The 14,366-nt window shown below is 35.1% G+C and overlaps 4 protein-coding genes across 4 annotated transcripts; 2 read left to right on the top strand and 2 right to left on the bottom strand.

Moving 5' to 3' along the window:
* The first annotated feature begins 172 nt into the window (after positions 1 to 172).
* On the top strand, positions 173 to 3,004 carry LOC106105209 (cytoplasmic tRNA 2-thiolation protein 1). Its single transcript, XM_013285486.1, has 4 exons — positions 173 to 330; positions 409 to 948; positions 1,364 to 1,568; positions 2,387 to 3,004. Exons 1-4 carry the CDS (start codon positions 283 to 285, stop codon positions 2,947 to 2,949), a joined length of 1,356 nt encoding a protein of 451 aa, XP_013140940.1. The 5' UTR covers positions 173 to 282; the 3' UTR covers positions 2,950 to 3,004.
* A 101-nt stretch (positions 3,005 to 3,105) lies between these two features.
* Positions 3,106 to 5,833, bottom strand: LOC106105219 (mitochondrial ubiquitin ligase activator of nfkb 1-A). The gene is made up of 6 exons (XM_013285497.1): positions 5,593 to 5,833; positions 5,180 to 5,337; positions 4,785 to 4,942; positions 4,288 to 4,561; positions 3,464 to 3,671; positions 3,106 to 3,314 (listed from the first exon to the last, which is right to left on the bottom strand). The coding sequence occupies exons 1-6, from the start codon at positions 5,707 to 5,709 to the stop codon at positions 3,195 to 3,197; spliced, it is 1,035 nt and encodes a 344-aa protein (XP_013140951.1). The 5' UTR covers positions 5,710 to 5,833; the 3' UTR covers positions 3,106 to 3,194.
* A 177-nt stretch (positions 5,834 to 6,010) lies between these two features.
* Positions 6,011 to 12,685, bottom strand: LOC106104935 (ATP-dependent RNA helicase DHX8). Its single transcript, XM_013285134.1, has 13 exons — positions 12,510 to 12,685; positions 11,252 to 12,057; positions 11,015 to 11,176; positions 10,809 to 10,913; positions 10,531 to 10,677; positions 9,913 to 10,425; positions 9,472 to 9,719; positions 8,537 to 9,203; positions 8,045 to 8,185; positions 7,518 to 7,670; positions 6,756 to 7,081; positions 6,388 to 6,567; positions 6,011 to 6,312 (listed from the first exon to the last, which is right to left on the bottom strand). The coding sequence occupies exons 1-13, from the start codon at positions 12,601 to 12,603 to the stop codon at positions 6,090 to 6,092; spliced, it is 3,765 nt and encodes a 1,254-aa protein (XP_013140588.1). The 5' UTR covers positions 12,604 to 12,685; the 3' UTR covers positions 6,011 to 6,089.
* A 259-nt stretch (positions 12,686 to 12,944) lies between these two features.
* LOC106104999 (mediator of RNA polymerase II transcription subunit 9) lies at positions 12,945 to 13,720 on the top strand. Its single transcript, XM_013285200.1, has 3 exons — positions 12,945 to 13,216; positions 13,291 to 13,396; positions 13,489 to 13,720. Exons 1-3 carry the CDS (start codon positions 13,113 to 13,115, stop codon positions 13,627 to 13,629), a joined length of 351 nt encoding a protein of 116 aa, XP_013140654.1. The 5' UTR covers positions 12,945 to 13,112; the 3' UTR covers positions 13,630 to 13,720.
* Positions 13,721 to 14,366: the final 646 nt, after the last annotated feature.

Genomic DNA, 14,366 nt, shown 5'->3' with positions numbered 1-14,366 from the left:
AAAAATACTTTATGTATTTAATTCATAAAATTTGACTCCTAGATCTTATTCCAAACATTATAATTAATATTTTAATTGCGATTTGAAAATTATGTTGATCAGTTAGTCTCCGGTACTTTTGCCTTAAATCTAAAAACAAACTCTAAACGTCAAAAACAACCACCTTGCAAAATGACACACTTTTTGCATATATTTTGCTTATTTAGAGTTGAGGTTATATTTTTTATTAATTAAATAGTTTTAAGAAGGTTTTAAATTAATTAAGAACAAAATTCCACTATAATGCCTATACCGTGTAGAACAGGCTGTGGTAAAAATGCGATGCTTAAGGTAAGTTCCGTCCGTCATTAGTGAGATTGAAGAAAAAATTTTGAAATACACCAATTATTTTTAATTAATATATTTTAGCGTCCTAAAACCGGTGATGCGCTGTGCAAAGAGTGCTTTTTCTGGGCATTCGAAACTGAAATCCATTATACTATAACAAAAGCTGAATTATTCAATCGTGGAGACTCCGTAGCTGTTGCTGCTTCTGGGGGGAAGGATTCTACAGTCCTTGCGCACGTCTTGAAGACCCTCAATGAACGCTACGACTATGGTTTGAATTTAATGTTACTGTCAATAGATGAAGGTATCACTGGATACAGAGACGACAGCTTAGAAACTGTGAAAAGAAACCGCGATGATTACGAGATGTCATTAAAAATCTTATCATATAAGGATCTCTATGGTTGGACTATGGATGAAATTGTAGCACAGATTGGTAGGAAGAACAATTGTACCTTTTGTGGAGTGTTTAGACGACAAGCATTGGACAGAGGTGCAGCATTATTGGGGGTGAAGTGTATAGCAACAGGACATAATGCTGATGATATAGCAGAGACAGTGCTAATGAATGTGTTGAGAGGTGATATTGCTAGGTTAAAAAGGTGTACAGCTATAAGTACTGTAGGTATATCTTCTTTTTCTACCTTAATTATGAAAGTTGCACAACTCCTATGCAATGACACAGTATTACATATTGCTAACTTTTTCACTATTTATGACAAAACAGAGACTGCAACAATACAAATGTCACAGTATTTGAATTCAATAACATAGTATTTTTCACACATTTTGTCGTCTCTTAATATAGCAATATTATAAAGAGGATTTGTATTGTTGGATTTTTGTATGTATTTCATTCACATAAAAACTACTAGACCGAGTTTAAAAATTCTTTAACCATTATAAAGTTAATGTATCTGTGAAATAAAGGTAGTATTTGTACTATTTTTTTTCATTCCATGCAGATGCAGTCATGAACAATAGCTGGTATTAGAGAGCACTGAGCACAAATTTAAATGTTAAATTATAATTTCAGGGTAGTGAGGGAACAATACCGAGAGTGAAGCCACTGAAATACACATATGAAAAGGAGATAGTAATGTATGCACATTATAAGAAACTGGTGTATTTCTCAACAGAATGTGTATTTGCACCTAATGCATACAGGGGACATGCGAGAGCACTTCTTAAAGACATGGAAAAGATACGACCCACTTGTATCATGGATATAATATATTCAGGTAAAACATAAAAGCATAATTTGACTCTTGTTAAATAGTTCTCATGCAAAATAGTAATTGCCAGGCAACTTGATGTTAAATTAATAATAATATCTTTAATTGACCAATTGACAGAAATGCTCAAAACTAACATAACATACACTCTGACACGTGAAACACTATCTGACACACATACACATACACAAACACACAAACACGCACACACACACACACACACACACACAAACACGCACACATACACACAAACACGCACACACACCAAAGGTACACACACAGATGCATCAAAGAAACACACTAATAAACATTAAAAAAAAAAAAATCTTTAAAATGTATAACTGTTAGATATAAGCAAAATGTAATGTATGCTATGGAAGAACGGGACATTCTGTCACAAGTAAATAACTTACTTACAAGAATGTCCCAGCACCAGAAATCTACTTGTAAAATATGTATGATTTTAAGTAATAAATTATTATTATTATTATTATTATTAATTAATTTAACCAAGAATGCATGTAATAAATGAAGTGCCAAAGATAGGGTAGGTTGACAGACATCAACAGTTGTGCAAAAACTGTCTCAAATATACCAGTTACACCCAGACTCCTTAAAAGCTTGTAATAAAGGGGGCTTCATAAAAACCTCGCCCAGGGTACCAGTAGCGCTATAACTGGTTATGAATAATACATTCCTGTTCTGAGGATTATATAATCCTACAAAAAGGTCTTAGAACAAGCTGAATAAAATCATGTGATTTTTCCACAGTTAGTTTAAAATATTATTTGTAGATGTAATTAAATAAAATATCTAATTTCAAGGTGAAACAATGGCTGTTAAAGAAGAAGTAAATCTACCAACACAAGGAATTTGCACAAGATGTAAATTTGTATCATCACAAGAAGTTTGTAAGGCCTGTGTTCTACTCGAAGGTTTAAACAAAGGTCTACCAAAGCTTGGTATTGGTAAAAGTTCTAAAGCAAAGAGAATGCTTGATGAATATAATGCAAAACAAGAACAAAACCTACTAAATGATGCAGTAAAGGAATTAAATGAGACAGAAAATAATTGTCAATCAACAAAATGTAGATCTGGATTGTGTAATAAAAGAAATGGTTTAGTTAATAATGAAAATAAAGAAACTAAAGGTTGTAACAAATGTTCCGGGAATTGTGAAAGGACAAAAGTGAGTGTTGAGAATACTAAAGTTAGTAATTTATTGGAAAAATATGCTATAAATGAAGGGAAAACCAATACAGATGATATTAACAATGTCAAAGTAGATGACAACATTGATATTTCCGATGAAGAAGTCAATGTAGAAGAAGATGACACATGTTCAGCATCTTGTGGTAAAACGGGATCATTACAAATCGGATTTTAATTAATGAATTTAATTAATATATTACAAAATAAGATGTACATTGTGTAAATAATAACACTTTTTATGACTAAAATATTTTATTCTTTGATTCTTCAATGCAATCCCTATACATAAAAATGTACTTTTCATACTTAATTTTTTCGTAATCTATTTTAGCTGTCTAATTTCATTAACGTTAAATATATATTTTTAAATATAACTATAACAATGCTTTGCTAGTAAGTAGATTATTCTATGTCTTGTATCTATGTAATAAAAGCTGGCGCGCGGGCCTCTATCCGCTCTCTGCAAATGGGACAATTGTCTTTGATGTTTTCCGAGCAATCTTCACAGAGGCAAACATGACCACAGGGTAGTAATATTATCTGAAAACATTTAAAAAACTTGAAATACATAAGAAACATATGTTTTCTATGTAAAATTAATGGCACATTAAAAAAACATGTGATGACCCCTCATTCATTATTTAATTCTCTCAATATCAAACAATACAATTTGAATTTCGTAAGCAGACCTCTTTAGGGTTCTCCGAGCAGACCACACAGAGCTGCACATCGGTAAGGTTCTTCTCCCGTGCGTGCGCGCGGCGCTCCTTGCGGCCGGCGGCGAGCTGCCGCTTCAACGACTCTTCCAACTGTCGCCGCTTGCGACGCTTAAGGTACTTGTAAGCTACACGACCCGATGCTAAAACTGCTACCGCCCCAAACACAACCAGCAAGATCCTAAAATAATTTAATAACACTTAACTTCTTCAACGCAATGTCATCAATTTATAAATAATACTAGCTTCCGTCCGCATGAAATTAAAAAAACCACAAGTAGAGTATCCTATGTGTTCTTCCAGACTTTCCTCTACATCTATGCGAAATTTCATCAAGATCTGCTCAGCCGTTTAGGCTACAAACTCTAACAAACATCCATCCATCTATCTAAACTTTCGCATTTATATTTATAAATAATATAAACCTTGAAAACAGGGAAGCAATTAACCTTTGACTACCTTTATTAAATCACTAGCTATTGCCCACGAAGGAATAAAAAAAAAACTTTCGTCTGTACACTTCCAGTTCTGTATCTACAACAAATTTGAGCGAGATCTGTTTAGCCGTTCTAAAGATACGTAATAATAAACAAAGGCAAATTGTATAGTTATAGCTACTCACACGGTCGTAATAAACATGTCGCGAAATGGAACTCACAATTAATGTCGACGTCTTCATTCGATTGATTGAAGCGTCGACAGTTAACTGTAGTCAATAAGGAATATAGTAGAGATAAACATATCGCTTTGTACAGACATTGAATTAAAACCAGACCATACTTTATTATTTTGCTTACCTTAAAAAATCTCTAGAGCTGGCGAGCCTTTTCAGTAAACTAGACTTAGTGGCTGTAGTGAGGTAGAGAGGCAATCCATCTCTAGGTGGTTGTAATTTTAAAGCACCAGTTTGTGTCCTGCTGAGTTCTCCTATTGCTGTGATGTATGAGCCATCGCGGAGCATTTCCTCCATTGTCTGAAGGCCGCGCTGCCGGACTCCAGAGAAGAAGCCCCACACATGATCAATGACGCCAGGCGACATGGGTTCGAACTTGTCAGATATCACATCAAGATCTGGTGATAAAATATTTTAGTATCCTTAACTATTAATATTATACCAGTCACCAAAAACATGTACAAATAATCTTTTTTGAAGCTCTTGGAATCCTAAATCATTTCATTTTGTTTTTGACTGGGAATATTATTGATTGTTCACTCAGCACATATGAGATAATCCCAATATATTATAAAAAAACTCACCTGTATTCTTAATAGATGTTTTAAAATTCATACATACCCAACAACTCAGCTGCCAATGCATCTATAACTTCAATACTATACTTCCCATTACTGAGAACAAATGGTGTTGAGTTGTATACTTCATGTATGGTGCGAGTCTGGTCCGACCAGAACCCAGCAGATGTTCTCGCAATAACATGCTCCTTTATTGTTAACCTTTTAAAACACATTAACATGTTATCCATAAAAGGTGTTGCAAATTTTAATTTTTTCTTCATACTAGCAGTTGATTGAGACTTCATCCGCACAAAATAAAAAAATGTAATATAGCCTGTTACTTAAATGGTAAAAGACCAAATTCTTTTAAAAATCAGTCCAGTAGTTTTGCATTCATTTGTTACATAAAAAATACAAATTTTATTTATAAGATAAATAGATAATAATGGCTGTTACCTCTGTATGACACCAGTAACAGTGTTATTGTAATTGCTAACTATTGGATTACCGAGGGGTTTCACCAGCCCTCTGATCACAACATATGGTATCACCTGGTCTGAGTATTTGTTAATCTCTTTATTTAATGTTGAGTCAATATCAAGTATTGGTGCTGTCTGAAATTAATTGTTTTAAGATATAAATTACGTTTACATATGTGTAGAGTGTTAAAGTTAAATGAGTGAAGAGATAATTGTTTTTTTTTTTTAATTACATCACTTATAAAAACTGTGATAAATCTATTACATGACCTTTTATAGGAAAATAGATGGATACAACGTGATGATTTAAATGTTAACGATACTTAATTAACACGTAGAATAAAGATTTTTAATAACGTAGTTAAACAAGAATAAAAAAATAAAAATAACCTGCAAGGCGTTCAAGATATGTTTACATTTACTCAGCTGTTTTACACAAAATCCTAATATAAGAGAATCGATTCCAAGGACGACAGTCTCCCCTATAATTTCAGAAAAGAAATCCATTGTTGGTCACAATTTTTGTTTCTTTAACAACTCAAAAATACAGCGTAACACATAATTATTTCTAATTTTCGTTCCAAAAATAGATGCAAATATTACCAAAGTTTTGCTTAGAACTTTGACAGTTGACAAACTGTCAAAACGACACTGACGTATTTAGTTACGTCGAAAAATTGCTTACATACAAGAATAAAAATCGACTATCTAAATAACAATGGGGCCCACGATTTATTGAGAGAAAGAATAAATAAGCATGCTCAAGGAATTACGGTAAATACAAGAGAACACAAATAAAAGAGAGTTCTACTGTTCTATTTTTATTAAAACTTTATCTTATCTTGGTCACATAATTAAGCAAATACACGACAAAACCAACAGACAAATCAATTCCTTCTCCTTCTGACTCTTGATATCCTCCAAGCGTTGGGTTCTTCGTATTTGTTGTACAGAGGTTCCAGTCTCTGGTTCTTCTTGAACTTGGAGAGTTTGGTCGGGTCTGAGAATTTGAAAAATGCCGGAGCAAACTCGACCAGCCACTTTGGATCTATCGTCGTCACTTCACGCATATATTCTTTCGTCGTTTGAACTAACTCATGGTAAATAACCCTGTAATAAAGAAAAACAAATTATTTTACTGTAAGACTATAAAAATAAGTATTTTTTTAAGTTAAATATCTTTACCATTCAGGTTGTCTGTTAAATAATGCACTTGAAGGATGGATGTAGACAACTTGGCTGTCGACAAGAGTTCTGTACCCCTCCTGCGGGTCTTTCTTAGCGGCGTTCCTGAAGAAACCTGAGCATATGGTCTTCTGAATGCGTACTGTATTCTTCCCTGCTGATACCACATCTAGTTTATGCCTGAAACACAATTATCAAATTCTTAACAAACTTATCGCAAAAGTAAAAATCATCTTGTAAACACGGAAATGATTTTGGTTACTATGGTAACAAGTTCTTTTAGGCTGATTTTTATGTGGTCACTTGTTTTCGGAGAAATAGTGTACATCTGCCCATAGAATTTTTAACTATTGTCTCTAACCACTGACCTATCCATGATGCCTAACAACTGCTTCCTCACATCCTGTGCCCTCTTCAACGTGCGTATCTGAACGAAGTTCTCATAGCACCAGGCGTTAGAGAACTTGTTGTTCCTCCAGCTGTTGTAGACCGCGAGGAGTGTGAGGTGGTCACCCTCCGGCTGATTGAACTTGGCCTTCTTCTGGTCAGCGAGCGCCTGCTTGTCTTTGGGCCGGTAGAATACGTTCTGAACGCTCAGCATTGATACTATTGTTAATATTTCGTCCGAACATTGCAACGCGACCGACATGATTAGTATTTTTGATAGATTCGGTTCTAACGGGAATTCAGCCATCTGAAAATAAACAAAGATCTTACTAATATTAGAAATGCCAAAGTATGGATGGACGTTTGTTACTATGTATCTCAAGAATGGCTAACAAATCTCGCTAAAATTTGGCATAGATGTAGAAAAATCTGGAAAAAGGCGCTGGAATGAGATAGTCTATATTAATATATTTGTATTTTTTATTTTTGTATGTATAGTAATAACTCACAAACTACTGGACCGATTTCAAATTTTTTTTTTTACTATTAAAAAGTTACGTTATCAGTGATTAACAGACTATTTTTTAATTCCACGCAGATGAAATCGCAAGCCACAGCTAATATTTAAATAAATTGCTGTAAATAACAACTTGCATGTCTATAAAGAAAAAATCTTAGATATGAGATGCAACACAGGCATTCCAAGTCCAAAAATTAATATACATTTGCTACAATTTAGTTACCCTGCGTCCCAGCCTAGTGAGCAGCCCCTCAGAGTCGAGTGCGGAGAGGGAGTGCAGCTGCTCCAGCGCCATGATGAGGGACTCCACGGGCGGCGCGTCCATGAAGTCGAAGTGCAATAAATCGTTGATACCCATTGTTTTGAGTTGCAACACCTAGAATACAAAACATGTTTTAATTCCCTTATTTTATCCAATGATAAAGTTTTTTTGAATCAAAGTCTAAGCAATCACACAAAACAAAGTATTAAAATCGCATACGGTTATCTAAAAAGTAAGAACCAAAAAAGTGGTACATACTGTGCTGACACCCCGGGGATAAAGACAATAACAATGGAAGGTATCAAAGCAATAATAAGAACAAGGCGTGTGTATGTTAAAGAGGTGAAAATGGTTTGGGACACCATTATGACCTAGTGGTCCTAGTGGTCCTAGTTGTCCTGGTAGGTTTATTTACCGACCAAAACAACTCTATTGTCTTTTTTGTATTCCCAACATGATAAGTTCAGGATGATGTATGTGATGCTTACAGTGGTGGCGAGGTTGGTGCGCTGTATCTCCGGCACGGGGGTGGGCAGCATCTCGTCGCGGTAAGCGCGCTCCGTGTACAGCCGGTAGCACTTGCCGGGGCCCGTGCGACCGGCACGACCTGCGCGTTGCTTCGCCGCCGCCTAGATAATAAATACTAAATTTCTTCATCCATTACAACACTATTACTTAATAATACCAAGATATACAAGTCAGATATGGTTTACCACCCTACATTGACAATTTTATTTACAAAGGGTGAAAACAGCAGAAAACCGATATTATTCAAACGATGTCAATGGGTTGCCATGTTGCCAATGTTTGAGGTAATTGTATGCCTGCTTCTTTAAGAAGCCGAAGTTGCATTGGTTTTGAAATAAAACTATAAAAAAAGTACTTATCTTCTATGAGAGAAGAATACTAGAACCTCTTAATATTTTTTTCATAAACAAATAATTTTTATGAACAAAATATGTAGTGTAAAAATAATCTACCTGTGAAATAGGCGTGACAACTAAAGAGTCCATCCCCGTCTTCGAGTTGTACACCTTCTGCTTCACAAACCCTGGATCCACCACATAGTATATACCATCAATGGTCAGCGAAGTTTCAGCTATATTGGTAGCTATGACCACCTTCCTCGACCCTGGTGGTGCCGGTTCGAATATCCTTGTCTGCATTTCTGAAGGCAGAGCTGAGTATACTGGTAGGATGATCAGTTCTGGTACATCAGGACCTAAAGACTTCATACGTTCGTATAATATCTCACAAGCTGTGTCAATCTCTTCTTGACCCGTCAAGAACAACAGTATATCTCCCGGAGGCTCCCTTAAATGGATTTGCATAACTGTTATTAGCGACGCATCTAAGTAATCAGTTTCTGGCTCTTTTGTATAAAGAACTTCGACTGGGAATGTTCTTCCAGGTATAGTGAAGATGGGCGCTTCAAAGAAGTATTGTGAGAATTTGACAGCATCCAATGTTGCAGATGTAACAATCAGTTTTAACTCTGGTCTCTTCTGAACTGCTTGTTTGAGCAGACCGAAGAGTACGTCGGTGTGGATGGTCCTCTCGTGAGCTTCGTCCAACATGATCACGGAGTAACTCTTCAGGTCTAAATCCATCAGACACTCTCGGAGCAACATACCATCTGTCATGTATCTGTAATTCAAAAGATTGATTCTTGATTACGAATCTGCACATTTTATAATTTTTTTTATACCAGAAGTATAAGACACCTATGATATTGAGATATGATAATTAAAATGACCATTTTTTTGGAAAATAACCTTGTTCTAATGCATATCTAAGATTCCGACATCCTATAAAATGAAATCTACTTTTCAAACACCATCTACCACAATACACCTAATTTTCATACACCCTGTATCACTTTATATCTAATTTTCGCACATCAAACAATACTTACTTAATAATAGTCTCCGGGCTGGTACAATCTTCGAATCGTATGGTATACCCGACCTCCTGTCCGAGTCGACAGCCGAACTCCTCCGCGACGCGCTTGGCCACGGACATGGCGGCGACTCTGCGCGGCTGCGTGCACGCCACCTTGCCGCGCGCCGCCAGCCCGCACCCCGCCACGTACTGCGTCATCTGCGTCGTCTTACCCGACCCAGTCTCACCTATCACTATTAATATCTGGTTGTCCGCTACCGCCTGAGAAAGGAAAAAGGAAAAAAGACTGTTTCTGAATCATATGGTCAATTTGGCCAATCAACCTTCTCTTACTTTAAGATTTACATATTTTATAGATATAAAACATATTTTATATACATGTAATTTAATTTAACAAATACATAAGAATCTTATTTTTGAAGTTGATTAACAAAATATAAGGAAAAGTACTTACTTTAATTAATTCATCCTTTAGTTTGTAAATAGGTAACGATTGTCTCTGTTCCAAGAGTGATAGATTGGTCTTTTTGCCAAAAGACGACTTTTTCCCGCCAATCACATGTTTCTTCCACTCTGGTAGATCTTGCGGAGTTATTCCTGATCCTCTCATATTTGCAGCCAGAGTCCGTCCATCAGCCTCAGGTAGTGGATCTATCCAGTTTTTATTTAACCCAGTCGGTAGACTTTCCATTTCTTGTTCTCTTTGCAGCATCTTCTGTTCTCTTCTTTCTTTCGCTAGAGCGGATTGCATCATTGCCGCCTGTGCCAGTGAGCCATCAGGGTTCTTGACTATCCTTACTGGTGACAGGTCGTGAAGTGCTCGGCCATGACCTTGTAGGAACGGAGGTTCGTCTTCTACCAATTCTATTTCTATATCAGCTTCACCATCTTCGTCTTTTGGTAGTAGACCAGTTTCTTCATCAAAGTCGGGTAATTCACTTTTATCAATTACACCAGACGATATCATCTAGAATATAAAAAAAAAAGTAACTTTATTGACATATTTTTTTTTAAGTATAGATAATTCAGATTGTCAGGACATAATAAACTTTGTCTTCTGTAATTCTAGTACCTGTTTAATCTCCCATCGTTCAGGACTAGAGATCCTTGTGACCCGCTTGCGACTGGAATCTTCATCAGGGTCCAGATTACCTTGTAGTCCAGCCAGGACTGTGGCCGCGGGGGCTGGTCTGTCTGGGTTACGCCCCTCTCTTTCTGCCTGCAATGTTTTAATCATTGTTAACACCTTTAACCTCCACAATGCTTTGCTTTACTTACAGATATTAAAAGATCAAATCATTGTTTTAAAAGTTATGTGTAACAGTATAGCAACAGAAATATGAATCTTACCTCTAAATGTGCATGTGATGTTGGATTCAGATCTTTTCCAGTCTCTTGGCATACATCTTTTAATGTTAGAGACACTTTTTGGCCAGTTATCGACAGCACCTTTACCTGGAAATAGACAATATATTTATAAGTGTTTTTATAGACTCCTATAAAAGTACATTAAGAAATATTGAAACAGTAAATTTAAAATAATGTGATTATTTTACCTTAACTTTATCACCCCTGGAGACAACATCAGAGACATTGGTGACTCTACCCTCAGCTCGTAGCTGTGAGATGTGCACCAGGCCCTCCCATCTCTTCCTTAAACCTTCCATTTGTACAAAACAACCGAATGGAACTATATTTGCCACTCTCCCGCCATATATCTAAAAAATATAATATACATTATAGAATACAAGTTCAATATACATTTTTAGAAAATGTACGTAGAAATAGTATACCTTTCCTGGTTCCGGATCATCACTCATTTCAACTTCAGGACTCTTCTTTTTTCTCTTATCAAAGTCTCTATATCTATAACTATCTTCTCTATGCCTATCTTGTGAACGGGATCTAGATTTCGATCTCCTACCTCTAGATCTTGACCGTCTACCTCGCGACCTTGACCTCCTACCTCGAGATCTCGATCTTCTATTCCTATCCCTAGACCTTGATCTATGACGATGACGACTTCTGGACCGTCTCCTTCTGTCTTTATCTCGTTCTCTACTTCTATTTCTGCGATCAGGAGTTCTACTTCGTCTATCCTTACTTCTGCTACGTTTTCTATTTCTTTCACGAGATCTGTCTCTTTTGACTTTACTGTCACTGTGGTCCTTAATTATATCTTTTTTTTCTTCCTTCTTGACATTTAAATTAGAAGGTGCCAGTGCTTCTAACTCTGCCATAGCTTGATCAATCACATTACCACCAGATTCTTTAACTTTTGCCTCTTCTTTAAATAAATCCTTATTAGTTATTCTATTATTTTTGTTCTTCTTCTCATCTTCATCACTGCTTTCTTCAGATGAAAATACTGGAGGTTTCTCATTAGGGATTGCCAATCCGGGAAACTTTGTTGCCAGTGGGTTGGAACTTGATATGTTTTTGTCATTTTTATCCGCTGAACTGACTGGCTTCATATGCTGTATGATGCGGAGTAAATTGGTCATAAATGAGTCTGAAAACTCAGCCCCATTCTCAATAAGACATTTCTTAAAAGCGTCAAATGTTGGGTTTTTGTCTGCCAAGTCAATTATAAATTCAGCTGGAAACAAAAAAGGACTATTTCAACTTTTTAACAAAGAACATGAGTAATATGAAATGGAATAATTTGTTTGTTATTGATTTATAGATACACGGTAAATATACATGCACAGTACATACTGCCAATAGTTAGAAGTTGTCTAACCCCATCAGAGTATTCTAAATTCATACTTGGGAATGAGAATTAAGTATAACAGAACAAGCATAACAGTGTAACTAGATAATTACTAATAATTCGGAATAGTTTACGAGACGACATGTACGATGTCGTCTCGTAAACTACTATACATGTATATATGTTTATTGTAGGACATTTTGAATGGAAGAATTACAAAACATAATTAGTGAAAATTAATTTTTAGTAGGTTGAATTCTTACCTCTAAAAGTTGTTTAACATAATAAAAAGTAGTATAACCAAGGAAATTGATTATGTTATGGGTAAAGACACTCACCTAGATCTTTGTCATTTAAACCTAAATGGTTATCCAATTCTGTACATATTTTAGAAACTAAAGAGAGATGCTCTAATTTTGCAACTTCATCCATTCTGTAAACCTATAAATAACGATAAATAATTAAATCAAGTTGTAAACAACATTTATTGGACTGCAGTTTGCACATTTATTTGACATTTCATTTTGGATTACTTGTCATATTTTCACAGAGCATCGCTTAACTCTAGAATCAACAACAGAATTTGTAACTATTATTAACATTACTTTAAATATTGATATTACACTATCAAATTAAGTTTTACAAGGTACTGAACCACCTAATACGCTCGACGAATTTAACTTTTACTGTTCTATTATTTGTTAAATATTGAAGTTGTCCAATTTTATGGCTTTTATCTTTGTTATGTATGTTTTCTGTGTATTTGACTTTGACACAATGTCATTGTCCGATGAAATATTATTGTCTTGGTTAATTGGTTATTTATTTTAGAATGGAATATTAATAAAGATAAGATTTGAGTATAATCCAATCATTCTTGAACTTAGGCAAGTCCATTATCTTTTTAATTAAAGTTGTTCTACAATCCCAAAGTACCTCTAATGGAAGGCAACTCGGAACTTTCAGATCCCAATAATTTTAGTCCTTTCAATGTTCAGGACGTAGATGTAGACTTTTTACCGATTGTTTACGAAATCATACGAAGGTATTTCCGTCCAAATTATTTTTAGATAACTTATCTCGTGATTGTAGGTTTACAACCAATATTTCATGTTTTAGTGTTGAACGGGATTTCCACGACAACTCTGCTAAAGCGCGCGAATCCCAGGATTGCAGTCAAAAAGTATTGGAATTGCAAAAAAAGTTTGACATTGCAAGGTCCCAGGTATGTATTATATCATTGCGTGGCCAAAATAGTAATTTTTGCATAATCTGTATAAAAATAAAGAAACTGACATAAATATTTAATATTTTTAGATCAAACGTCTCCCTGGTATTGAGTACAATAAGCAAGACCAATTGAAGCAATTTGAAATACTTAGAACTCAGCTGCGACTGAAGCGTGAACTCTTGCAGAAGTATAGGAACATGTGTTCATTTGAAACATCATTCAAGTGAGTTATACAAGATGCCACTCCGAGCTCTGCTTAAATACTTAGCTAACAATGAACGATTAGTTCAAAGGCTTGCAGAATCATATCCAGTGAGAAGAGCTGCACAATTAGCTATCTCAGTTTTCTACAGAGGAAAAGAAAAAGTATCCGAAATGGATCCACAAAAAGTCAATGTTTTGTTATCATTTTTTAGAAGATTCAGTCAACATTTAAGAGAAGGAATAGAAGATGCCAAGAAACAAATTAAAAAATAAGACAACAATTATTGCAAACTTTTAGTTTTTATTGTAGTCAATAAATGATGAATTTTTTATTTGTTTTTATAAAATATGTATTTATCAGAAATGATTTATTTCCCTAAATTTATGTAATGGAATAAGTACATCTAAGTCTAGCCTACTAATTTAATACTAGTAAAATGCTGCTGAAAAAAACTAAAAAGCAGTATTTTCTGCTGTCTGCAATATTAGTTGAGAGTTTAGTTAAACTACAGTATTATAAGGAAGAAATAATAATACCAAAGTTTTTTAGCTAATTTAATTTGAAAATTGTGAAACTTGTCGGTAAAATAACTTCTCGCTTAACCTAGACAATCACATTACAATGGTACAAAAAACAAATACTGAAGTAATTGCAACCACTAAATCACCAACCAGTTCTAGTATTCATAGCTCTGTGGAGTGACAGCACTGTCAGTAATACAGCCACCTGATGGCTGATACTAACTTGACATAAATGACA

Source organism: Papilio polytes, unplaced genomic scaffold, assembly GCF_000836215.1.
Source record: "Papilio polytes unplaced genomic scaffold, Ppol_1.0 DF824270.1, whole genome shotgun sequence".
NCBI classification, from domain to species: domain Eukaryota; kingdom Metazoa; phylum Arthropoda; class Insecta; order Lepidoptera; family Papilionidae; genus Papilio; species Papilio polytes.
Note: the sequence above shows the minus strand (reverse complement) of the source record. Positions and strands in the feature narration are given on the sequence as shown.